Source organism: Octopus sinensis, linkage group LG5 (assembly GCF_006345805.1).
Source record: "Octopus sinensis linkage group LG5, ASM634580v1, whole genome shotgun sequence".
Taxonomy (NCBI): Eukaryota; Metazoa; Mollusca; class Cephalopoda; order Octopoda; family Octopodidae; genus Octopus; species Octopus sinensis.
In genome coordinates this window covers 89419669-89447525 of record NC_043001.1, presented here as the reverse complement: position 1 = coordinate 89447525, position 27857 = coordinate 89419669, and the positions used below count along the sequence as shown (strand labels likewise).

The 27857-nt window shown below is 38.8% G+C and overlaps 2 protein-coding genes across 9 annotated transcripts in view; one reads left to right on the top strand and one right to left on the bottom strand.

The window, feature by feature from the left end:
* The window catches only part of LOC115211628 (fas-binding factor 1 homolog), a 38021-nt gene extending 33563 nt beyond the window's left edge, over nt 1-4458 (top strand). For all 7 annotated transcript variants that reach the window (XM_036502913.1, XM_036502914.1, XM_029780253.2 and 4 more), the window contains one exon: nt 3979-4458. In XM_036502913.1, coding sequence (XP_036358806.1) covers nt 3979-4062 — 84 coding nt within the window. In that variant the 3' untranslated portion in view covers nt 4063-4458. The remainder of the gene's footprint in view (nt 1-3978) is intronic.
* Nucleotides 4459-5070: 612 nt separating this feature from the next.
* The window catches only part of LOC115211630, a 39534-nt gene continuing 16747 nt past the window's right edge, over nt 5071-27857 (bottom strand). For both annotated transcript variants that reach the window (XM_036502920.1, XM_036502919.1), the window contains exons 5-9: nt 27315-27497; nt 25018-25233; nt 18587-18821; nt 10383-10595; nt 5071-10067 (exon numbers count right to left, since the gene is read on the bottom strand). In XM_036502920.1, the coding sequence (XP_036358813.1) occupies nt 10003-10067; nt 10383-10595; nt 18587-18821; nt 25018-25233; nt 27315-27497 (912 nt within the window). In that variant the 3' untranslated portion in view covers nt 5071-10002. The remainder of the gene's footprint in view (nt 10068-10382; nt 10596-18586; nt 18822-25017; nt 25234-27314; nt 27498-27857) is intronic.

Sequence of the window (27857 nt, the reverse complement as noted above, 5' to 3'; positions counted from 1 at the left end):
TTTACGTGCCACCGACACAGAAGCCAGTCGAGGCGGCACTGGCATCGGCCACGATTCGGATAGTGCTCTTTACGTATCTCCAGTCCAGGGGTCCTGGCATCTGCCGGATGCCAGTCATAGGATTGGCTCAATTTCGATTTCGATTTCACTTGCCCCAACAGGTCTTCGCAAGCAAAGTGGGGTTGGCATAGGTACCTGTCGTCGGATGAGGTTCAATATCGACTTCGCTTGCCTCAACAGGTCTTTGTGTGTCCAAGGGAGGAAAGGCATGCATAAGTGGGCTGGACTCACTTGTCCTGCCTGGTCTTTTCATGCACAGCATATCTCCAAAGGTCTCGGTCGCAGGTCATTTCCTCAGTGAGACCTAAAGTTCGAAGGTCGTGCTTCACCACCTCAGCCCAAGTTTTCCTGGGTCTACCTCTTCCACGGGTTCCCTCCACTGCTAGGGATTGGCACTTTTTCACACACCTATCTTCATCCATTCTCGCCACATGACCATACCAGCGCAATCGTCTCTCTTGCATACCACAACTGATGCTCCTTAGGTCCAACATTTCTCTCAGGGTACTAACGCTCTGTCGAGCATGCACACTGACATTACACATCCATCAGAGCATACTTACGCATGTCCTCTGCAGTCACGGCCCATGTTTCACTGCCATGTAGCATGGCTGTTCGTACACATGCATCATACAGTCTGCCTTTTACTCTGAGCGAGAGGCCTTTAGTCACCAACAGAGGTAAGAGCTCCCTAAACTTTGCCCAGGCTATTCTTACTCTAGCCATTACACTTTCAGCACACCCACCCCCACTACTGACTTGGTCACCAAGATAATGGAAGCTATCAACTACTTCTAGTTTTTCTCCCTGGAATATGGCGGAAGTTGTTCTCTGCACATTTTCAGGTGTTTATTGCTCCTGAGCATCTGCCACATATAAAAACTATTTTCCCAGTTAGCCTTCCTTTGATATTGCTGCACCTCTTATGTGTCCATAGCTTACACTGGGTACATCTTATAGAGTTTCTACCTACACCTTTTCTACAGATCGAACAGGGCCATCTTCCTGAAGACATTTGTGGATTGTCTACCTTCCTACTTATTAGTACTTTGGTTTTAGCTAGGTTGACTCTAAGGCCCCTCGATTCTAGACTTTCCTTCCACACCTGGAACTTCTCCTCCAGTTCTGATAGTGACTCAGCAATTAGAGCAAGGTCGTCAGCATATAGGAGCTCCCAGGGGCAACCTGTCTTGAATTCCTCCGTAATTGCCTGGAGGACTATGATAAATAGGAGGGGGCTGAGTACTGAACCCTGGTGGACCCCAACCTCTACTTTGAATTCTTCTGTGTACATGTTGCCAACCCTAACCTTACTTACGGCATCCCTGTACATGGCTTGCACAGCCCTCACCAGCCATTCATCTATCCCTAGTTTCCTCATTGACCACCAGATAAGGGATCGGGAGACCCTGTCAAAGGCTTTCTCCATGTCAACAAAAGCCAGGTACAGGGGCTTATCTTTGGCTAGGTATTTCTCCTGCAGCTGTCTCACCAGAAATATGGCATCAGTGGTGCTTTTCCCTGGCATGAAACCAAACTGCATCTCGTCCAAGTTGACTCTCTCCCTAACCAGTTGGGCTATGACCTTCTCTGTAACCTTCATTACCTGATCCAACAGCTTGATACCTCTATAATTATTTGTATCTAGGGCGTCTCCTTTACCTTTGTAGCAGTTGACTAGTATGCTGCTACACCAGTCATTGGGTATGACTCCTTCGTGTATCACCTGGTTAACTATACGGGTGACTAGGTTATAGCCGACACTGCCAGATATTTTGAGCATCTCTGCAGTAATTCCTGATGGGCCTGGGGCTTTCCCTGTCTTCATGCTTCTAATTGCTTTAACTATCAAAGAATTGTCAACTTGGATGGCTAGTCCCTCTGTTGGGTTGACATTTGGCAGACTCTCTTTATCCCATTCATTTTCTTTATTCAGCAACCTTTCATAGTGGCATCTCCAAACCTCTCTCTTTGCATCCTCATTTAGCGCAAGTGAACCATCATCCATGCGGACACATTTCTCTCCTAACACATCACGATTCTCTCTCACACACTGTCTTGCAACACGAAATATCTCAAGTCTTTCATCCTCACGGCGCAGAACATTGGCAAATTTTTTCTTATCCGCTTCCCCTTTGGCTAAATAAACCTGTCCCCTAGCTTCCCTTCTGGCTGTCTGATACAATTCCCTGCTACCACCGTTCTTCCAGTCCCTCCAAGCCTGTTTCTTTTGTCTAATAGCCCTGTCAACCACACTGTTCCACCACCACGTTACTCTGGATTGAGATGGGACTTTGCTCCATCCACAGATCTGGTCAGTGGCTGTCAGCAGATTGTCCCGTAGAAATCTCCAGTTGTCTTCCACATTAAGTGAAGCTATATCCCCTTCTATTTCGTCAAAGGCTTCGAGTAGTATGTCTCTAAATCTCTGTCCATTTGCAGGATCTTTAAGCTTCCAGACCCTTCTCCTCCAAGCTGGTCTTCTTCTGGGCAACCATTTAGCTCTGATCCTGATGTCGCTAACTACTAATCTATGTTGAGGAGTACATTCTTCGCCTGGAAAGGTTTTGGCATTTATAAGCAGCCCTCTTTCCCTCTTTCTGGCGAGGATGCAGTCAATCTGACTAGTGTGTCTGCCAGAACGGTAGGTGAGAGGTGGGTTTCCTGAAGCTGGTATTGCAAACCATAAGGTCATTTGCATCGCAGAACTCCAGCAGCCTGGTTCCCTCCTCATTTCAAGAGCCAAAACCGTAGCCTCCATGAACGCCATGGAAGCCCCCGACATGCCGTCCAACATGTCCATTGAAATCACCTGCCATAAAGAGAAGGTCACTGTCATTTGTCAACGAGGTAGTCCGCAATAGGGTGTCATAGAATTGGTCTTTCTGTCCTTCCGGTAGCCCTGGTTGAGGGGCATATGCTGAGATGATGGTAGTTGACCTATGGTGAAGCACTAATCTAATCTTAAGTACTTTATCACTTACTCTGACTACCTCGATTACCTTATCTCTGACTACCTCGATTACCTGTATGTATAATTTGTTTTCTCTCTCATCCCTTTCTGTCAAAGAGCATAGGCTTGAAACATCAGAGACTTTTCCATTCTTCCCAAGAATCAAACTAATACACCTGCTTGTTGTTCCCTCACCTATACACACACACAGTAAAACAATAGTGTAATATGATAAATTAGCTACTATTTTTAGTAGGTTGTGCTACTATATAGTGTTCTTTTTTAGATTATACATAATAGACTTTGATGTGAGAGAGATTTGGCTGCTATTCTATTCTATCAGATCTGGCTACAATGTAGAGATCTCTGCCTTTGAATCATGTATTTATTATATATATACACATGAGAGTAACTTGAAGGTAATCTGGTTGCTATTCCTATCAAGTCAAGACATACATACACACATACATAAGGCTTGTGTGGGAATTGAGGATGATTCAGCTTCTGTTTCATACAAGTTGAGCTACCACACAAAGGTCACCCTTATACATACATATACAAGATAGTAGGTATAATTTAAGGATGACTTGACTGTTTTTTATTGCAGGCCTAGCTAACACACAGAAGTCTACTTCATTGGCTCATGTATACATTCATAACACAGTAGAGTGTGATTTAAGACAGTCATGTTTATGGGGGTTTCAACTATACAATCATATCTGTGCTGTATACAATTTCAAAACATTCTACTCAGAAAGGTGCTGAAATGTCTTTTATACAAATGAAAGAGCTGTAAGATATTGGCTGCTCTTAATCCACCTAATCCTGCCTGGTGGGAAATTTGTACTTAAGTGACCAGATGTATCTGATTTAATATACCTTTAATACCCAACTATAAAATTTTTGCTGCAAATTGCCTTTATTATATGAAATAATGAAATACATGTTTTTGCTTTTCTGGACAGGACCAGGAATTTTTGTTTGGAGAAAATCTCTACTTGGCAACTCTAGAACGTTCACAGTACCTTGCTGATTACACACTCAAATGATTCTTGACCCACACCTGCCATCTCTATTTATGAAAACCATTCAGAATCTTAATTTACATTTTATATAAAGCTCTCCGAGTCATGTACAAACACGATATCAAAGCCATTGCAAGACCTCTCTGTCAGAGCATTGACACTGAGGCCATTTATCTTATTGTGCCACATGTCACCTCAGTGTTGACAAATCATTCCATGCTAATACCAAATAGTCACCAAAACGTTATCAAACTTAATAATCCTATTTATATTTTGACATCTTTATATGATTTATACGTCAATATTGTTTTCCCGTTTTGGTGGGGGCGGATTTTAACATAGCTCTTATTATAATAATTTATATCATTTTGTAAAAATACTTTACATACATTTCTTAATAAAACAGAAATCATGATTTTTCCTGTTGTTTTAATAATTTACCAAGTGTGTGTGTATGTGAAGGAGTACACCACATTTGTGTTTTGATTAAAAAAAACATACAGTCAGATATAGAAAAACAAAATCTGCCAATAAAAATCAACAGATATAGATTATATGCAACAAATTTTCATTTCTAAATGATAATTATTGTGCACTGGGTGTTTCATGCAAGGACAAATGCATACACACACACACACACACACACATATATATAACTGTCATCATGTTAATGTCCACTTTCCATGCTTGCATGGGGCAGACAGAATTCATTGAGGCAAATTTTCTACAGCCAGATATTCTTTTTGTTGCCAAAACAGTCAGGACATGGTTACAAGTCGTTTCTGTTCATAAAGATCACACAGCATGTCAAGACATGTCAAGGAGTCCAGATGTAATTTCACGGTTTGTTGCTTTTGTATACAGTCAGTGGACAAGTAAAGACAGGTGAAATACAGATACATGCATGCACACCCACACACACACATACAAAACTCTTTGCTGACCAAAGCTTTGTGACTAGATCTGATATACAGATAATGAAAGAAGGCCGTTGTGTGTAAACACATATATATATAAGGGCAACATATTTTCAACAGTATTCAACAATATTTTACTTGAGATAATAATTTGATACACATTTGAAATCGCAACTGAAAAGACTTGCTGCAGTTACAGAAATGCAATATTGCATGGCACTTGTAAAACAGATCAGAAAATATTACAGAATTAAAGATGAGCAAAAATAAATATGTTACAATAATGATGAATCAGCAACAATGATTTGGTAGAGGTAAATATTTTTTAAAATATACAAAATTCATTTGGAAATATCTGAAGAAAAAAATAAAAGCATGAAATTTATGCAATTTTAAGCATAAGATGAAAGAAAAATATTATATTAAAGACATGTCTGTACCCACCAATCATCTATCATATTCATCATAGTTTTTTTGTGTTTTTTTTTTTGTGATGATGAGCTGTTTTAAAAAGGGAAAGAAGAAATAACAAAACCACCCTTAGGGTAAGAAATGTCCAGTAAAATGGAAGAGAAAAATGTCACGAGAGAACTCTAGTAAGAATAGTCTTGTGGGAAGCTAAAATAGAATTTTAAAAAATGAGTATTGAATCAATGAATTGATGGCCAAGCTGATAGTGATGACAAATAGTGATGATGACTGACAGTGTTGGCTGTCTAGATTTGATGACATAAAGAAGAATACATGGAGATATTTCATATAAATAATCAAATATAAAACACGTCTTTCATATATGGCACCATTTTTTTTTTAGATTAAATATTATTTACTAACAACAAAAAGCTGTATAAAAATGGTTTTAAGGCTATTGAAGCAATATAGAAATAGTTTTAAGAAAATAGCAAATTGATTTTCTCTTTTAGTTAAAGCTTATATGAAATAATCTCTTGGGTAAAAGTACAAAATTGTAGAATTTTACAAATTTGTCATATTTAAATCCATTAAAACTTGCATAATTATCTGCAAATAACCAGAAATATTGAAAGTTCTTCAAATAGAATAATAATGATCATCATCATTTTGCACCTACTTTCCTACTTTTCCATGGTGGCATGGACTGGACACGTTACTAGAACCCAAGTCATTTAGAGTTACTACTCCTCTAGATGTACTTCATTTCCAATCTTCTGTGAAAACATGTCTGGCTATAAGGAAATAAAAATTAGCAAGAAAACAGGTGCTGGCTGGTGACAGAAAGGTATCCAGTCATAGAAAATCTGCAGATATGGATATAAACTCTGTCCAATCCATGCAAACATGGACAGGAGGCCATTAAAACAATGATTCACAAATATATTATCATCATTTAATGTTCTTGTATCATTCTGGCATGGGTTGAATGGTTTGACAAGATCTGGTAAGCTGCAAAGCTACACTTAGCTCTTGTGTCAGCTTTGGTATGGTTTCTATGGCTGGAAGCCCTTAACTTATGCTAACCACTTTACAGTATGTATTGGGTGCTTTTCTTTAATGCTACCAGCACCAGTGATGTTGCTTAGTAACTTGCAAGACGGAAAAAGGAAGGATCCTATGAGTATTTGACAGGTAAGTGGCTTTATGCCAGTCTTTGAAAGACTAAAGTATGATAGAGGGACAAGCACAGGTGTCTTGCTATAAAGGAGACATGGCTATCCAATATTATATAAGGTGGGGTAGGAGTAGCTGAGAAGTTAAAGATTGTAGGGAGAGGATGATGGAGAAAACTCTCATGGTACAAGAAGGTGAGCAGAAAAGATAAGGACAATGGATGAAAGCACAGGTAGTTTCAACAGAGTGTGAGAGGAGATAACAGATGGTTAGGAGGGGGGTGGGGTTAAGGTAGTGGATGATGAATAAGTGGGGAAGTGCAGTTGATGGGAAATAGTATGGAGATGAATAAGGTGAGAAATATAAGTGGCTAAGGGAGGAGAATAGATCAGAAGATGTAAGAGTGATGGGGAGGAAGATATAGGGTTGCTATAGTGTGTGGGTGTGATGGCTGACATGAGAAGGGTGTTAAAATGGAATATGGCAGAGGAGAGAAATAATTGAAGGCACAGAAAGGAAGTGATCAATGAAATTAGAGTGGGAAGGGAAGAGAGGATAATAAGGGATAGAAGGTTCCAATGGAGGGGTGGAGGAGGCAACAGAGTAAATATGTGCCAATTCTGCTCTCAAGATTACAGTTGCTGAGTAGTGCCATAGACAGAGGAGTGGTAAAGAGCTAGGTGTTAGGGAAATGAAATGTGGGGGATGCTTGATGTAGCAGAGTGGATTACAAGCATGAACAGAAAGCTTTTAGAACATTATTTTTTGCTGTAATAGACTGATCTTCTCAAGCACAGTAAACTGCCAATCGTCTCAGTTTTTCATCTATTCCATGAGGATCAGGATCAATCTTAACAGAATTGATCACAGAGTGACTCAAGGGCTGAGGGTTTCATGCAGATGACTCAGTCAAATACAACATTACATATGCTTTAACTTCTTTGATTATTTCAATAGGCTTAAAACCTACAAAATCTAGAATTTATCATTAATGGGTTTTTAATATATTCATAGTCCAAATTAGATCGAGTTGATTTATTTATTTCATTAGTCCACTTGTTTATTATTGCTTATGCTATTATTTATTTTTGTTTTTGTTCTTTTTTATTTTACTATTATTAATTTTGTAGTATAGATTACATTGTATAATAATTTTTTTGTTTTTTTTTTGGCCAGTGAGTGTTATTTCCTATTTGCTTCTATCTAGAAATCAAAGGAAATTACTACTATTCCCTTTAAATTTTGCTTCTGAGACCTGGACATCATTGTTTTGAAACTGACCTATTTTCCATTACATTTCAGATAGATTCAGTGCTGAGTTGCCGAAGCAGAAATATCATAGCAGATATTCTGCTCAATACCAGATTTACTTATCAGTGGCTTGGACTTAATCACTTGAGCATGCCCCTTAGTGGCTGACAATACATGCATCTCTGATCATGAGCAGGAGTAATGGGGGAGCATCGTAGCTATGTGTTGAGAGGCATACTTTGAGGTTTGAATAAATGTAACAAAAGCAAAGTTTGAAGGAAATATTAGCCATTTTTCATACTTTCTGGGAGTAAGCAAAGAGGAAATAACAGTTACTACTGAAAGACAAAAATCATGTTACAATGCTATTGGGTTCTGACCATGTAATTTACCTTTCACTTTACTATAATTTTTGCTCGGTCATGATTTCCAGAAATATAAGGGCAGCATTAAATATTATATATCTTCCAAGTACTCTTACTTAAAAAATGAAGAAGACAGAAATCAATTGAGTGTTCTGTACATTATGAGATGTAAAGTTACATAATGTATTCATCATCTTTATCAGCATCATCCTTTAACATCCATTTTCCATATTGGCATGGATTGGACAGTTTTACCAGAGCTGGCAAGCAGGACAGCTGCACCAGGTTCCAGTGTTATTTGGCTTGGTTTTTATGGCTGGATGCCCTTCCAAACACCAGCCACTTTACAGAGTATGGTGGGCGCTTTTCACATGGCACCACCCTTTGGTTTGTTAATCAAGGAGATAAATTCTATATAAATATTTTATGTTTATACATACATATGTGTGTGTGTGTGTGTGTGTGTGTGTGTGTGCATTCACATATATATGTACGTATATGTATGTGTATCCACCGAATTCGCCAGTGTATCAGATGAGCATTTTTATTTTGAATTGTAAAAAAACATTGGTATGCATCTAACGCAATTGTATTACAGGTGGGATAGTGAGTGGATGAGTGTATGATGAAGCATATTAAATTCGTTTATACACAAAATATACCTTTTTCTCCACAAAAAAGTATGGGTTTGTCTTATGAAAGAGTGTCTTATAGACCAGCAAATACAGTGTGTGCGTGTGTGTGTGCATGCATAAAAGTACCCACAATGCCCTGAGCAACAGGAAGAAACTGAAATGTAATATTTTTTAGTTTGTTTCTTCAACATCATCGTTATGCACTAATTCACAGACCTTTATATGTAACCAATGAAACGTTCAATATTAAAGCTGTGTAGCAGAGTGGGTGTCCAAACTGATATCACAATATATTTAGACTGATATAGACAGAAGACATAGACACTTGAAAACAGAAACAGAATCATGAAGTGATAAAGAAGGTGGTGCTTTTGATAAAGAAGAAATAGTTTTGTGGACAGATATTTTCTGAAAAACGGAGGGAATCTTTTGAAGAATTATCAACATAATCATAATTTTCCATCATTTCAGCATTACAATTCAGTTTCATCTTCTCAATTACACAGTTTGGTAGCAAACTAAACATCTATTCCTCTATAAAGGTTATGCAAGTTTGAACCAGTTTTCTTTTCACTTCAATGTTTTAGTTTGGATGTAGCAACATTTAAAGTGGAAAGGCCATGGCCAAAATTATTGAGGACACTCCTTTGCACTTTTTCTTTCTTTTTCTTTCTCTCCCTCTCTCTGATCTGAGATACAGTGGGACTGAATGAATTTAGTGCTAGTTATTATCAATCCATATTAATGAAAACTGTCAAAATTTATTCAATTGTCATTAATATCTGTATTAATAGTGGTAACAAAGCTATTTGAGGGCTCTCTTTCACTCTCTCTCTCTCTCTGATCAAAGATAAGATAGGGGTTAATCAATTTAGCACTAGTTATAATTAATCCATATTAATGAAAAAACTAACTGCACAGTGTTGAAGAGTCAGTTATATTTTAAGTAGTGGTAACTAAGTTATTAGGGGCTCTCTTTCACTCTTTCTCCCTCCCTCTCTGATCAGAGATACAGAATGAATTAATGAATTTAACATTAGATATTATTATTAATGCATATTATTGAAATTATTGTCAGCACTGGTTAAATTGTCATTAATACTTATACTAGTGATGGTAACAAAGTTATCGTTAGTTCTTTTTTGCTCTCTGACTCTCTCAGATCAGAGGTAAGATGGGAACTAATGAATTTAGTGTTAGTTAGTATTATTAAACCATATTATTGAAACCACTGTGAACAGTGGTTAAGTTGTTGTTAATGGTTATACTGGTGGAGTTAACTAAGTTATTATGGGTTACCTTTCGCTCTCTTACTCAGATCAAAGATAGGATGGAAATTCATTTAGTATTAGTTATTATTATTATCCCATATAATTAAAAACAGTCAAAATTTCTTGAACTGTCATTAATGCTTGTATTAGTAGTGGAAACAAGGTTATCAAGAGCTCACTTTTACTCTCTCTCTCTCTCTCTCTCTCTCTCTCTCTCTCGATCTGATCAGAGATACAGTGGAGTATATGGATTTAGTGCTTGTTATTAAATATGATCAAAGTCACTGTCGGCTGTGGTTGAATTAATGTTAACGTTTGTATTGGTGGTGGTGATGGTGGTAGTACGGCTTGAATGATTCATCAATCCAGTCAGTTCATCATCAGTAGGGAAACTGGGTGTGTAAGAAGAGATTGGTGGCTTCTCTGAAGGTACAGTACCTAATTCCATTTTCTCCTTTTGTATGTTCTGTGAAGCTGAGGCTCGTGCTGCAGCCAGATCTTGCAAGAGACATTCTGTGTAGGACGGAGGGTCTGTAATGAAATAGCAAAATAACTTTTAAGTTACATAAGAAAAAATAAAGCCTATATAGGCACAAGCATAGCTGTGTGGCTAAAAAGCTTGCTTTACAAAACCACAAGGTTTAGGGTTCAGTCCCACTGCTTGGTAACTTGGGCAAGTATCTTCTAGTATAACTCTAAGCCTTGTGAGAGAATTTAGACAGAAACTGTGTAGAAGCCTCTCATATATATATATATATATATATATATATACATACATACAATGGGCTTCTTTCAGTTTCTGCCTGCCAAATCCACTCAGAAGGCTTTGGCAGACCAGAAGCTACAGTAGAAGACAATTAGCCAAGGTGCTACACAATGAGAATGAACCCAGAACCATGAGGTCATGAACCAAATTTCTTCCCACACAGCCTCACCTGCACCTATATATGTGTGTGTGTGTGTGTGTGTAGGTTGAAAAGGAACACACGAGTTGATATATATGGGAAAAAAAGTCAAGGTAGAAAATGCTAAAATAATTTTATAAAAAACATATCAGTACCAGTTTCAGTCATTGAGACTTTTTCAACTGTGAGTATGGAAAACAATTAAATTTTGGAAAACTTAAAAGAAAAGTTTTTAAAAGAATATTTGCATAGTGTTCAAATACAGGTGGCATTTTCCTTGTTTTTGCCTGAACAAGAGAGTTAGAAACAGGCAGAAACAAGGAAAATGCCACCTGTATTTGAACACTATGCAAATATTCTTTTAAAAACTTTTCTTTTAAGTTTTCCAAAATTTAATTGTTTTCCATACTCACAGTTGAAAAAGTTTCAATGACTGAAACCAGTACTGAAATGTTTTTTATAAAATTATTTTAGCACTTTCTACCTTGACTTTTTTTTTTCCATATATATATATATATATCTTTGCTTGACTCCCTTCTCAATTGAAACTCATATATGCATGTGTGACGTAGGATATTAAGAAGATGGAAGAATATTGATGGCAACAACACAAAGGGCTTTAGAAAGATCCATTTTAGGAATATCTTGCAAGAACATATCTAAAATGAGGTGATTTGGAAAAGGAGTAGTGAATGATGTGATCACAGAAAACTGAGAGCATAAGTTCCACTGGGCCAAACATGCCAGAATGTTCACAGACAACAGGTGGACTTTTGAAGTTGCCAAATGGTATCCAAAAGATTGGAGAAAGCCATTCAGAAGGTGTCCACAATAATAGGAAGACAATTTAGTTCAACAATTTAGGCCAAGGTTGAAAAGAAGGGCACAATTAAGAAAGAATTGGAAGTGCTTTATTATCAGCAGTATATAACATCTGATAGTCTGGTTATACAATGAATGAGTGAATATGTTTGTAAACCACTACTACTTGACAACTGGTGTTGGTTTGTTTACATCCCTGTAACTTAGTGGTTCCATAAAAGATACTGATATAATAAGTACCAGGCTTAAAAATAAGTACTGAACTTATAGACCTTTCAAGGCAGTACCCCAGCAGGGTCACAAGCCTATGAGTAAAACGTAAAAGACAAAAAAGGTAAACAGATTACATGTGTATTTTTGGTACACATAACTAAAATTGGTTTCTAATTTAGGTAAAATTTTGAGGGGAGCAAATTAGTTAATACCATCAACACCAATACTTGACTAGTACTGTATTTTATCAACCCCCAAAAGGATGAAAAACAGAGTTGAACTTGTGAAGTTTGAACTCAGAGCATAATGAACAGAAACAAATACCACAGCATTTTTTTTGTTGAAGCTTTAATGATTATGCCATTATGTCTTGTAATACTTGCCACTTAGGCTTCAGACAAGATGGTACTTTCCTCCAGTTTTGACATGAACCAATGAAAGCTGACTCTTTCTCCTTGAACAAAGCACCTGTCTATTGCAGCTAACACTTCCAGACAATCTGCTGCTTATTTCTAATGACTAGATAAACTGCAGTAAGGTAGAATATAGTGTTCTTTAATTTGCAAGCTCAATACCTAATCCATAGTAAAGGTGCATGGCTTGGTAGTTAGGGTATTTGGCTCATGATCATGAGGTCATGTGCTCGATTCCCAGCCACTCATGTGTCCTTGAACAAGACACTTTATTTTACATTACTGCAGTCCACTCAATTCGCAAAAACGAGCAGTACCTGTAATTTGAAGGGCCAGCCTTGTCACATTCTATCATGCTGAATCTCTGTGAGAACTACATTAAGGCCATGCATGTCTGTCATGTGCTCAACCACTTGCATATTAATTTCCTGAGCAGGCTGTTCCATTGGTCAGATCAACTGGAACCCTTGTTATAACCAACAGAGTACCAGATTTTTACCTAACCCACACGGCCATCTTCATGATAATTCTTATAACAAGGCTAACAAAATCATATCTTACATATACTGTCTCTAATGAAGACAATAAAGGAGCCTCCCCATAGTCACATCATCATCATCATTTAACGTCCGCTTTCCATGCTAGCATGGGTTGGACGGTTCAACTGGGGTCTGGGGAGCCCGAAAGCTGCACCAGTCCAGTCAGATCTGGCAGTGTTTCTACAGCTGGATGCCCTTCCTAACGCCAACCACTCCGAGAGTGTAGTGGGTGATTTTATGTGCCACCGACACAGGTGCCAGACGAGGCTGGCAAACGGCCACGCTCGGATGGTGTTTTTATGTGCCACCGACACAGGTGCCAGACGAGGCTGGCAGACGGCCACGCTCGGATGGCGTTTTTTATGTGCCACCGACACAGGTGCCAGACGAGGCTAGCAGACGGCCACGCTCGGATGGTGTTTTTATGTGCCACCGACACAGGTGCCAGACGAGGCTGGCAGACGGCCACGCTCGGATGGTGTTTTTATGTGCCACCGACACAGGTGCCAGATGAGGCTGGCAAACGGCCACGATCGGATGGTGCTTGTTACGTGCCCACAGCACGGAGGCCAGTCGATGCGGTACTGGCTACGGCCACGTTCGGATGGTTTTCTTATGTGCCACGTGCCACCGGCACTGGTACCACAAAGACACAAATTCCATTGATGTTCATCTATTTTGATTTGTTTTGATTTGATTTTGATTTTCACTTGCCTCAACAGGTCTTCACAAGTGTCACAAGAAGGAAGGTATGCACAGGTGGACTGACTACGTCCTAGGTAGGGGCCATGGGTTATGGCCTGACTAGTCTTGCCGGGTCTTCGGATGGTGTTTTTATGTGCCACCGACACAGGTGCTAGATGAGGCTGGCGAACGGCCACGATCGGATGGTGTTTGTCATGTGCCCACCGCACTGACTACGGCACTGATGGATTTCTTGTGTGCCACAGGCACTGGTACCACAAGATACAAATTCCATTGATGTTCATCTATTTTGTCTATTTTGATTGATTTGATTTGATTTTCACTTGCCTCAACCGGTCTTCACAAGTGTCACAAGAAGGAAGGTATGCACAGGTGGACTGACTAGTCTTGCCGGGTCTTCGGAAGGTGTTTTTATGTGCCACCGACACAGGTGCCAGATGAGGCTGGCGAACGGCCATGATCGGATGGTGTTTGTTACGTGCCCACAGCACGGAGGCCGGTCGATGCGGAACTGGCTACGGCCACGTTCGGATGGTTCTCATGTGTGCCACCGGCACTGGTACCACAAAGTGTGTGCCACCGGCACTGGTACCACAAAGATACAGATTCCATTGATGTTCATCTATTTTGATTTGTTTTGATTTGATTTGATTTTCACTTGCCTCAACAGGTCTTCACAAGTGTCACAAGAAGGAAGGTATGCACAGGTGGACTGACTACGTCCCAGGTAGGGGCCATGGGTTATGGCCTGACTAGTCTTGCCGGGTCTTCGGATGGTGTTTTTATGTGCCACCGACACAGGTGCTAGATGAGGCTGGCGAACGGCCACGATCGGATGGTGTTTGTCATGTGCCCACAGAACGGAGGCCAGTCGATGCGGTACTGGCTACGGCCACTTTCGGATGGTTTTCTCTTGTGTGCCACCGGCACTGGTACCACAAAGATACAGATTCCATTGATGTTCATCTATTTTGATTTGTTTTGATTTGATTTTGATTTTGATTTTCACTTGCCTCAACAGGCCTTTGATTTTCACTTGCCTCAACAGGCCTTCACAAGTATCACAAGGAGGAAGGTATGCACAGGTGGACTGACTACGTCCCAGGTAGGGGCCATGGTTTATGGCCTGACTAGTCTTGCCGGGTCTTCGGAAGGTGTTTTTATGTGCCACCGACACAGGTGCTAGATGAGGCTGGCGAACGGCCACGACCGGATGGTGTTTGTTATGTGCCCACAGCACGATGGCCAGTGATGCGGTACTGACTACGGCCACGTTCGGATGGATTCTTGTGTGCCACCGGCACTGGTACCACAAGCGGTACTGACTACGGCCAAGCGGTACTGACTACGGCCACGTTCGGATGGATTCTTGTGTGCCACTGGCACTGGTACCACAAGGATACAAATTCCATTGATGTTCATCTATTTTGATTTGTTTTGATTTGATTTGATTTGATTTTCACTTGCCTCAGCAGGTCTTCACAAGTCGGAAGGTATGTACAGGTGGACTGACTACGTCCCAGGTAGGGCCCACGGGTTATGACCTGACTAGTCTTGCCGGGTCTTCGGATGGTGTTTTTATGTGCCACCATGTTCCCACAGCACGGAGGCCAGTCGATGCGGTACTGGCTACGGCCACGTTCGGATGGTTTTCTTGTGTGCCACAGGCACTGGTACCACAAAGATACAAATTCCATTGATGTTCATCTATTTTGATTGATTTGATTTTCACTTGCCTCAGCAGGTCTTCACAAGTGTCACAAGAAGGAAGGTATGCACAGGTGGATCGACTACGTCCCAGGTAGGGGCCACGGGATATGGCCTGACTAGTCCTGCCGGGTCCTCTCGTGCACAGCACACTTCCATAGGACTCGGTCTTCAGTCATTTCCTTGGTGAGACCTAAAGTTCGAAGGTCGTGCTTCACCACCTCGTCCCAGGTTTTCCTGGGTCTACCTCTTCCACAGGTTCCCTCAACTGCTAGGGTGTAGCACTTTTGCACACAACTATCTTCAGCCATTCTCGTCACATGACCATACCAGCGCAGCCGTCTCTCTTGCACACCACAACTGACACTTCTTAGGTTCAACTTTTCTCTCAAAGTACTTACACTCTGACGATTATGAACACTGACATTACACATCCATCGGAGCATACAGGCTTCATTTCTTGCAAGCTTACGCATATCCTCAGCTGTCACGGCCCATGTTTCACTACCATGTAGCATGGCTGTACGTACACACGCATCATATAGTCTGCCTTTTACTCTTAGCGAGAGACCTTTTGTCCCCAGCAGGGGTAAGAGCTCTCTAAACTTTGCCCAGGCTATTCTTACTCTAGCAGTTACGCTTTCAGCACACCCACCCCCGCTACTGACTTGGTCTCCTAGGTAGCGGAAGCTATCAACTACTTCTAGTTTGTCTCCCTGGAACGTGGTAGAAGTTGGACTCTGCACATTTCCAGTGTTTATTTCTCCTGAGCATCTGCCACAGACAAAAACTATTTTCTTAGTTAGCCTTCCTTTGACATTGCTGCACCTCTTATGTGTCCATAGCTTACACTTGGTGCACCTTATAGAGTTTCTACCTACACCTTTTTTACAGATCGAGCAGGGCCATCTACCTGAAGTCGTTTGTGGTTGGTCCACCTTCCTACTTATTAGGACTTTGGTTTTGGCTAGGTTGATTCTAAGGCCCTTCGATTCTAATCCTTGTTTCCACACCTGAAACTTCTCCTCCAGTTCTGATAGTGACTCAGCAATTAGAGCAAGGTCATCAGCATATAGGAGCTCCCAGGGGCATCCTGTCTTAAATTTTTCCGTTATTGCCTGGAGGACTATGATAAATAGGAGGGGGCTGAGGACTGAACCTTGGTGGACCCCAACCTCTACCCGGAATTCTTCACTGTACTCGTTGCCAACCCTCACCTTACTAGCTGCGTCTCTGTACATGGCTCGCACAGCTCTCACTAACCATTCATCTATCCCTAGTTTCCTCATTGACCACCAGATAAGGGATCGGGGGACCCTGTCAAAGGCTTTCTCTAAGTCAACAAAAGCCAGGTACAAGGGCTTACCTTTGGCTAGGTATTTCTCCTGCAGCTGTCTTACCAGGAATATAGCATCAGTAGTACTTTTCCCTGGCACGAACCCAAACTGCATATCATCTAAGCTAACTCTCTCTCTAATTAACTGGGCTATAACCCTCTCCGTAACCTTCATTACCTGATCCAACAGCTTGATGCCCCTGTAGTTATTTGTATCTAGGGCATCGCCTTTACCTTTGTAGCAGTTGACTATTATGCTGCTACACCAGTCATTGGGTATGACTCCTTCGTGTATCACCTGGTTAACTATACGGGAGACTATGCTATAGCCGACACTACCAGATATTTTGAGCATCTCTGCAGTAATTCCTGATGGGCCTGGGGCTTTCCCTGTCTTCATGCTTCTAATTGCCTTAGCTACCACGGAACTATCAACTCGGATAGCTGGTCCCTCTGTTGGGTCAACATTCGGCAGACTCTCTTTATCCCATTCATTTTCCTCATTCAGCAACCTTTCATAGTGGCGTCTCCAAGCTTCTCTCTTTGCATCCTCATTTAACGCAAGTGAACCATCCTCCATGCGAACACATTTCTCTCCTACCACATCTCGATTCTCTCTCACACACTGTCTTGCAACACGAAATACCTCAAGTCTTTCATCCTCACGGCGCAGGACATTGGCAAATTTTCTTTTATCTGCTTCCCCTCTGGCTAGATAGACCTGTCTCCTAGCTTCCCTTCTGGCAGTCTGATACACTTCCCTGCTACCACCGTTCTTCCAGGCCTTCCAAGCCTGTTTCTTTTGTCTAATAGCCCTATCAACAATATTGTTCCACCACCATGTTATTTTGGGTCTTAAGGGGACTTTGCACCAGCCACAGATCTGGTCAGCGGCTTTCAGCAGGTTGTCCCTCAGAAACGTCCAGTTGTCTTCTACCCCATGTGTAGCTATACCCCCTTCCACTTCGTCAAAGGCTTCAAGTAACATATCTCTAAATCTCTGTCCATTCGCAGGGTCTTTAAGCTTCCAGACCCTTCTTCTCCATGTTGGTCGTCTTCTAGTCGCCCTCTTAGTCCTGATCCTAAAGTCAGTAACTACCAGTCTATGTTGTGGGGTGCATTCTTCGCCCGGGAAGGTTTTGGCATTTATAAGCAGCCATCTTTCCCTTTTTCTGGCGAGGATGTAGTCGATTTGGCTAGCATGCCGGCCCGATCGGTAGGTGACCAGGTGGCTTGTTGGTTTCCTGAAGTCACAGGGCTTGCTAAAAATAACAGAGAGAAGAATAAGATGCAACAAGTAAGAGAGAAACATGAGCTAATACAGGTAGATTGGTATAATTGAAATAACAGATTTGTGTTGCACCTGGTCTTTTGACTGACTGATTACTGTCAAATTTTTCAGGCCAAGATTTACAGTAAAAAAAACCAGGTCAACTTATACACCAAGACAACTTTGGAGGCTCAAAAGTTCCATGTGAAATGCAACATGATTTGGAATGATAGTGATAATGTTTGAATGTTTACACTACATATCTACACTATATACAATGTCAAGTTGTATGCCAGAAAATATGGGAAAATGTGTGTTATAGGATGTTCAATCAGAGCTGGTTTTTTGACCACACAACAATGAAGTGATACAAGAAAGATGTAGAGATGTTGGAAGAAAAGCTCACAATGAAAATGCTTACAGTTGGTAAGGTCGTTGGTGTTAGGAAGGGCATCCAGCTGTAAAAACCTAGTTCTTATCAAACCGTTCAACCCGAACCAGCATGGGAAACAGATATTAAGAGATGATGATGATGTTAATCACAGATAAGAGTCTTAGATTCCACAATGAATTTACAAACAGACAAAAGTGAATAAACAAGTGCCACATTACCCTCGGAGGGAAGATCTATAATGAAACCTGGTGGAGGTGGAGGCAAACGACCAGGTTGGATGCTGACAACTGACTGAGATGGTGGTGGAGGTAAATTTGTTGCAGCATCTTGTAAAGCATCATGTGCAGCATTGACTTCTGATTGTGGTACAGAGACACCTGCGTAAGGTATTGTTCCAATAACAACATCATGTTCCAAAGGCTCCGAGCAACAACCTACATGTTCTGGTAGAAACTACAAGAAAAAAGATACAAATAATAAAACATTTTGATTAACATACAAGGGTATATAGACTTTCATGAATGCTAAAAGGTAGGGAGTTTAAACCTTCAGCATTTAAACTGACCATATCCAGCCCAAATATTATGTTCAAACCAGCTGGACCCAGCCCCTCAGGCTTACTCTACAATGTCATTGTAACAATAAAGATTCATATCATCAAGACCCCAAAGCTACAAGATAATCCACGATTAATTCAAAACAATGTGGATAAATAAGCATTACATTTCACAGAGTAATGTGAATGTTAAAGGGTTAAGTAATGTAAGGGAGTAAGAAGTTTCATTAATATAATGGAGCAGAAATTTCACTATGTCACTGATGAGGTCATGAATGGTGACAAAAGGACTTCAACAAATCTTGCAGACTGATTAGTTAATTGGTTAAATATTAGCAAACAAGATGAGGACAAATATCCGTCAATTGTAAATAATGTATATAATTCCTCATTGCTTAAATATAGAACTGAAATATTAACTAGTTGACTAATATAAGAAAAATAAAACCAGTATATGCGTTTATTATTGGCATAATGACCCTCCCAAGATACAACAAAACCTGCTCCAACACAGAGGTTCACATCAAGAATCTTGCAATCCAAATACAACAATTAAGTATAAGACATTTCCTGTAAAGGGAATAGGGAATTCAATTAATATAAAGGAAGAGGGAATTCCACAAGGGTAAGGGATTATTAAGTTTTGCTAATATATATTTCTTTATTGCCCACAGGGGGCTAAACATAGAGGGGACAAACAAGGACACACAAGGGGATCAAGTCGATTATATCGACCCCAGTACGTAACTGGTACTTATTTAATCGACCCCGAAAGGATGAAAGGCAAAGTCGACCTCGGCAGAATTTGAACTCAGAACGTAATGGCAGACGAAATACCACTAGGCATTTCGCCCGGCGTGCTAACGATTCTGCCAGCTCACGGAAGTTTTCAGCAATGTAAGAATGTAAGGGTTTTTATTAATCTAAAGGAATATAAATTTTCACTAATATAAGTAAATATAGAGTCACAAACAGAAAGAATTTTATATGAGAAGTAAAAGATATAACACTGAAGCAGTTGGATAATATTTAGGTACAAAGTAGATAATTTAAAACTACTTATTATATAATTTAGAGGCACTAATTGTTATGATAAAGAAAATCCCAGAAATAATTCTCTAAGTTGAAAGAGACCATCTGCTAGCATAATATTAGAAGTATATACAAGAGGCATAACTATTTTTAAAGATAAGCAGCTCTCAACATAACAGTTTCCTCCATTTAATAAATAGTTATTATTTATGTATCATCATTTAATCATTTAACATCTGTTTTCCATGCAGGCATAGATTGGACTATATGTATGTATAATAAAACACACATTATACACTCTTTAGCGCCATTTATCAAACACACAGGGATATTATTTCATTATTTTTATTCTAAACAATTATAGTAACAAACAACTCAAACTTTCAACTACACATTGTTATCGATTATAAAAGTGATATTTTGCAACCAATGAAAAAAATTATAACCCCAATTTATTAACAACAGAATTTATAACTTTAAATGCTCAACCAGGTGATCTGTGAAATGATATATACCTGGAATTCTTTAAAACAGGACTAAGGACATTTGATGTAGACACAGGTGTACTGGTAGGGGAATAATTCTATCTATTTCATGATCTTTTTGAACCACAGCTGACTTATTTACTGCTTTGGTTTGAATAGGCTTTGTGTTGTGAGAAACTAAAATAGTTTGATGTCTGTCATATCCACAGGGAACTAAAATTCTTATAGAAATTGTATCTTCTTCATCATTTATGAATGTGACATGAGCATAATATGGAATAGCCTCTAGGAGTTCAACAGGTTCCACTAGTAATTCAAATGTTGAATAACATACATGATGCCACAAATAAACTGGACCATATGCAGAAAGCTAATTGAGGAGTGTTTATCTAGAAAATGAGAAGAGCTTTTCATGAAGTGTCTCATTGATAACTGTGCATAGCAACAGTTGTATAAAATGTAGAGAATGCAGTAACACAGTCTTTCACTGTGAAATGTTTAATGCTTTTTTTTTATAAGAGCTAACTCTATATAATTTCAAACAATCACAGTATACTTTTCATACTGCAAATTTCATAAGGAATTATATGGAATCACATAAATTGCAGAAATCTCATAACTATTTAGGAACTGATTCAATTCAACAGACATTAAGGGGTCCCCACCATTCCAAAACTAAAGAAGAGCTGAATTAGACATTTTCTAACAATGGGAATACTTGTATCTCAGCAGGGAGGGAGTGAATGAAAGGTGAGAAAATTCACCAGTCATAATACATAAAAATAGATTAAAATTATTAGAGTGAGGAAGACATCTCTTAAATTCTACAAACATTCAAAAGGATAATAGCTTTTATAGAAACAGCTTCATTTTATTACATTACAATTGGTGCGAACTCACTGAACATTTTCAATGGAATACAGTAAGTTATATACTTTTAAAAAATGAAAAAAATTTTCTTATACCAGGATATACTACAATAATTCTACATTTATAATTGTTGAAGTAATAGAATGAGATGAGTTGAAAGATTCTCCAAACCAAGTCTTTAGTTTATAGAGTACTAGCATTATGACCCGGCGTTGCCGGGTCATAGTGCTAGTGCATATATATGTTTACATATTACATGTACATCTATATATATATACATCTACACATAAAATACAAATTTATATCTTGATATCGCTAGTGATAACAATACTCAAAATATATAACAGACTGGAATTGTAGGCCCGTCTCTTGCAATTTCGATCAATTGTATCTTGTCCTCCCTCTTGTATAGAAGTGTGGCTACAATCCAGCCTACCTCTACTTCAGGGGGGGGGGGCATTAAAAATTTTTATCCGGGACATCCTACGTCCCAGATATAAAGGTAAAAATAAAATATTTCCACTTTGCAAGGTTCGAGTCAAGTACTCCCTTGCATGCTCTGTTGACTCGAATCTTGCTTCTATTGTGGCGAATTTACCGCCTCTGGTTAGATACTTGATATCTTTCATAGTTGCACCAAGACACTTTTCAATGGTGCTTTCCTCCAGGCGTTCAAATCGTTTTTTTTCTCTACATTGTATACTTTATAGGCAATAGTCTTTTCTTTAATTTAATTTTTTATTTCGTTTGGTGGTGTTATCCTAGATTCACCATCTTTGTCGGTGATCAATCCGAAATAGGTTTGTATTTCTTCCATTTTAATTTTAATGAGTCGCCGCCCGCCGACGGCTGCAGCGAAATTCATTTTTGGACTTTCTTCTATCGAAGACATTTTAACAAAAATGCTTCCGTGTAAACGGTGAAAATATTGTCAATTTCCCCAAACAGGGACACAATTCAATTTTTAAACAATAACCAAAGGGGGGGGGGTACGGTTTACAATTATTTAACAAATGCAACACAACAACGCTTCCCTTACGAGAAACCAACAAACGTGATAACAATAGTTAAACAGAAATAATAATAACAACAAACCTTACGGTAAACCAAAAAGCAGTACTCTGTTGAAGCTATAGGCCTTTATGGATCAGAAATAAACCAACAGTGGTACTCAGTAGAAGCATCTTTCGAGAAAACAGACATTACATACAGCCAAACTTCATATAGATACTTAATGCTAGCTAATTAGCAAATAATTTAATGTAAAAGCCGTGCACACCTCCATCTGGACTATTCCATTTCTGCACTTAAATTTTATTTTTTATTTATTCCCATTCATGTGAAACCACTGATTCAAGTTCAAGTCATTGATGCAATTTTATACCAATTGCTATTTTTACTTTTGTTATGTTACGATAATATTATACTTTAGTTTGATTTTAATTATTACTTACTACATATAATTCAATTGTTATTATTATTTTTATTGTTAAAGTGAAAGCATCTGACATAAAATAGAGAAATATTTTTGTTTCACTTTTAACACGTAATACTGAAATAGTGGAGAAGTTATGATATTGCTATGGGCTCGCTCTAGGTAAGAAGTTCAACATTTTTTTTGCCCATGAAACTACATGGACCCTAAGTAAGGCATGTGTAAAATTTGAATGAAATTGGTTGTGTAGTTCTCAAGTTTTAGGGAAACACACAGACAGACAGACAGACACACATTCTCAGTTTTATATATAGAGAGATAAAAGAAGAGAAATTTTGATTTGCTAGTGAAGGATTTTTTCACTATAATAAAATTTTTCTATAGTTTTTATTGTCAAACACAGTGCACCTTTCATCTGTCACAAAATTGAGAAATGTTTACTTTTCTCAAGTTCTATAACTGTGTAAGCTCTTTTGACAATATGGTAAGAGAATAAGAGTGTTGTAGTTCATTTGAAGCATTGTAGTTCATTTGAAGCATTGCAGTTTGCTTGAAGCATTGTAGTCCAGAAGTAGAAAATCCAAGCATAGAGAAATAAAAAAAAAGCTTCTAACCATGCAGAAAGTTTTACAAAAGACCTTTATATTTTGGGCACAAACACCTATCTTCAGTAGGAAGTAGTCCAAGAAATGTGTAGTTACAGTGATCTCATTATTTTATTTTAAACTGCTTGGCATTTGGGTTAGCAGCAGCAGCAACTCTCCAACTGTTGGTTGTGGTCATTGTGATGTTTTTTCACATAAAGATGGTGGTGGAAGATGGTGTTCATGGTATATGTTATGATGTTTTCATACGGTAAAAGTTTTTCCAGACCTTGAGAAAAATGCCACAGGTCTAGGAACCTTGTGATAATGTTACACCAATAATTTCATTAATAACCTCTATTTTAATGATAACAGACACATCATTATTAATAGCACCTACATCCACCCAGTCAATTATTTTGACAGAATTGATACACTTTATCCTTTTTGCATTCAAATTATTCTGTCAAATGTAATGCTTATTTATTCACACTGTTTTGAATTAATCATGCATTATCTTACAGCTTCAAAATTTTGATACAATTGTTTATTTCTAGAATAACATTGTTGGGTAGGTGAGAGAGGCTGCATCTGGCCAATTCGAACATGCAACTGGTAGACTATTTGGGTCAGGTATGGCCAGTTTAAATGCTAAAGGATTATATCATCCTTAGATAGTCAGAATATTGCATCACTAATGACTAATTATTGAACAGTCAGAAGAGAGCCATTTGCTTATAATGCAAAGAACCCAAACAACTGTTGTAATTCTTTACTATTTTGAGATATAGATAGCTCTTGCGATGAAGATTTGGGATGTAATTCTCCTCAAAGAATTAGAAAACCAAAGAAATTAATGAAGAAGTTAACTAAGAAGTTAATAGATATTAGATTCATCATCATCATCATCATCGTTTAACATCCGCTTTCCATGCTAGCATGGGTTGGACGATTTGACTGAGGTCTGGTGAACCAGAAGGCTGCACCAGACTCTAATCTGATCTAGCAGAGTTTCTACAGCTGGATGACTTTCCTAACACCAACCACTCCGAGAGTATAGTGGGTGCTTTTACATGCCACTGGCACGAGGGCCAGTCAGGTGGTACTGGCAACAGCCACGCTCAAATGGTGCTTTTTATGTGCCACCTGCACAAGAGCCAGTCCAGCAGCACTGGCAACGACCTCGCTCGAATGTTTTTTCATGTGCCACCAGCACAAGTGCCAGTAAGGCGACGCAGGTAAAGATCACACACGAATGGTGTTTTTTATGTGCCACCGGCACGAAAGACATTTATTTTTGCTTATCGTGTTTGTCAAATTTAAAGAAATGGATATTATGTTTTGGTTTGCCACTATTAAACTCCATTCAAATGTGAATAAGTATCTTTGAGATTACTTAAAGGGGTATCTTAATTATCTATCGACAACCTCTTAATTACATAATTAATACTCTAAATTATCTAACTAATATCACTAAACTACCAAACAAGTAGCACTAAATTATCTAGCAGGTAACCTATAAGCCACTATATCCAAGTCTAGAATAGTAGACAATTTCTGAGCCACTGTGGTCAGGCCTATCAGGTAATGTACCTATCAGAAAAGCGAAGGTAGAGTGGGAGTCACTGTCAAGCAATTATAAAATAAATGATGCTAAGTAAAGAGTTATTTAACAAATAAATGTTACCTGAACTCGGTAGATGACATTGATGAATTCACAGCCCTCAAGATGAGATGTAGCAACTGGAGGGATTCGAACTTTGTCTGTAGCTTTATACTGTTCATATGGTCGTACCTTGCCTGTCTTGTGTATGTCAATATAATTCTTCTCTTTTTTCACTTTGGTAAAATCATATGAATCAGGATCTGCACCATCAGTTCTTCGAGCAGAAAATACTACTATCTGAATAAAGGAAAAAAACAAACAAACAAACAAGGTGATAAATCTAATAAAAGTTGTTTCAAATTTTGATATAAGGCCAATAATTTTAGGGGAGGGGTTTGCTCAATTACATTGAAACCCCTCCCCCCCATTGCTTAACTGGTGCTTATTTTATTAAGCCTTCAAAGGATGAAAAGCAAAGTCAAACTTGGTGGAATTTGAATTGAGAATGTGAACTAGAAGAAATGCTACTAAATATTTCGTCTGATGTGCTAACAAATCTGCCAGCTCACCTCTGCCATAATAATAATTAATAGTAGTAATGATGATGATGATTTCAAATTTTTGCAAAAGGCCAGCGATTTGAGGGGATGGGATAAGTTTATTACATCGACCCCAGTGCTTGGCTGGTATTTATTTTATTGACCCTAAAACAATGAAAGGTAAAGCCAACCTCAGCAGAATTTGAACTCAGAATGTAAAGATGTAGGCGCAGGAGTGGCTGTGTGGTAAGTAGCTTGCTTACCAAACAGATGGTTCCGGGTTCAGTCCCACTGCATGGCACCTTGGGGAAGTGTCTTCTACTATAGCCTCGCGCCGACCAAAGCCTTGTAAGTGGATTTGGTAGACGGAAACTGAAAGAAGCCCATTGTATATATGCTGACATTGGAGCACAACAGTTTTTTTGACTTGTCACATGCTCGTGAACTTTTCAATTCATGGCCATATAGATGGATGGGTGAGTGGGCGACTGTGGTGGTAGTGTTGTTGCCTCAATGGAAAAGAAAACAACAGAGAAAACCTCCAACTAGAAAAGACAGCTAAACTGCTTGAAAATGATGATCTCACTCACATGTGGTATTTAACTTGATGTTGTATGTGCAAATGACATTTCAAAACATACTGAAAAATAATATCTTTCAGACTGCTGGACAGAAGTCTTAACAAAATGTACTTAAACAAAATGAACAAGTATTGCTGGCTAAATGTTAAAAAAAAAAAAGGCCTAAGTCATGAAGTATGCAGTAAGTGTAGCCACCTTTGACTTGAATGAACACAAGGAATTCATTTGCCATATGAGTGGTACAGTATTAATATAGAAGTGAATGGTGACAGGGCAAAAACAACTTTAATCCTTTTGTTACCATATTTCTGTTGACATATACTGCCTTTGTTGCTATTCAATTTTCAAATAATGAAAACTCTACTAAAATAACTTTGACATTATTAAACCTTTTTGCTACCAAACTGCTTGATACTGCTCCTGGTTTTATCATACAAATTTCCTGGTTTTATCATACAATTTAAAGTGAACTGAGTTAAAACCTTCCTTCCAAATTTCAATGTTAATTTATGTTACAAACACCAGCTTGATAATGATAAGGTTAAGTTACTAAATTCTTTGTTATTTTCAAAATTAATTAAAACAAAGTCTATTACAATAAAAATATGGTAACAAAAGGATTAAGCTGGTGGTTCCAACATAAATTAATGTGGAATTTTAATGAAGACAGCTGTGGAGAGAACCTGCAGAAGAGGTAGACCTAGGAAAATATGGGATAAAGTGATGGAGCATGATCTTCAACTGTTGAGTCTCATGGAGGCGATGACAAGTGATTGAGACCTTTGGTGATTTGCTGTGCTCGAAAAGAAATGTCAAACCAAGTGAAACTGTAGTCGTGGCCAGTGCCAGTGACACATAAAATATACCCATTACACGCTTGGAGTGGTTGGTGTTAAGAAGAGCATCCAGCTGTAGAAACCAGCTCACTAGTCCCAGTTAAACAATCTAACCCATGCCAGCATGGAAAATGGACACTGAATTATGATGATGATGATGATGATGATGGAAGGTTTTAATTTAGATCACTTTAAAACAGGAAGTTTATATCACAGAATTAGGGGCAGTCTCGGGTGGGTAGGTTGAAAACTGAAATTTTTTAGAACAAAAACAGTGAAACTTACGACTGATACCCAAAGCAAAGCCGTTTTGGGGCCCTCCATCCATTAATTATTAAAACCAAAAATGACAAGCGAAAGATAAGGGGACACAGAAAGAGAGAGACAGAGAGACAAGGAGAGTGATAAATGTATGATCTTACCTGTTGTAAACGTAGTGTACCTGAACTGATATTACGATTACTCCGGTTCAATAATTCAATATCAAAGTCAATCACTTCACCAATGGCAAAGCGATTCTTCTTGACAGACAGCTTAGCAAAAATGTTTCCATCAGACAGACAACAGCAGCTGGCATCCATGATATCTTGGACTTTAATTTCAAGCTGTCAGATAATGGAGAATAGACAGACATGAATGAAACTAACAACTGAGTAGGAGACAAACATATTTAATGCAGGGTATCAAAAAACTAATTTATTCTTCAAGGAAGTTCTCCAGCATGGCTGCAGTCTAATGATTGAAACAAGTGAAAGATAAAAGTTGACTAGGAATAAACATATTTAATCTACAACATCTGCAACAAGGACTGATTCTGGTCTTTTGTGGAAGTGATGGTAGTACTGGTGATGGGAAGTTATTGTGGTTTAGCTCAGGTCAAATGTCATTAAGAATATCTATTATCAAAAGAGTGGACATATGCTTCTAGGTTCAATCCCAGAGCACAGCACCTGGGGTAAGTGACT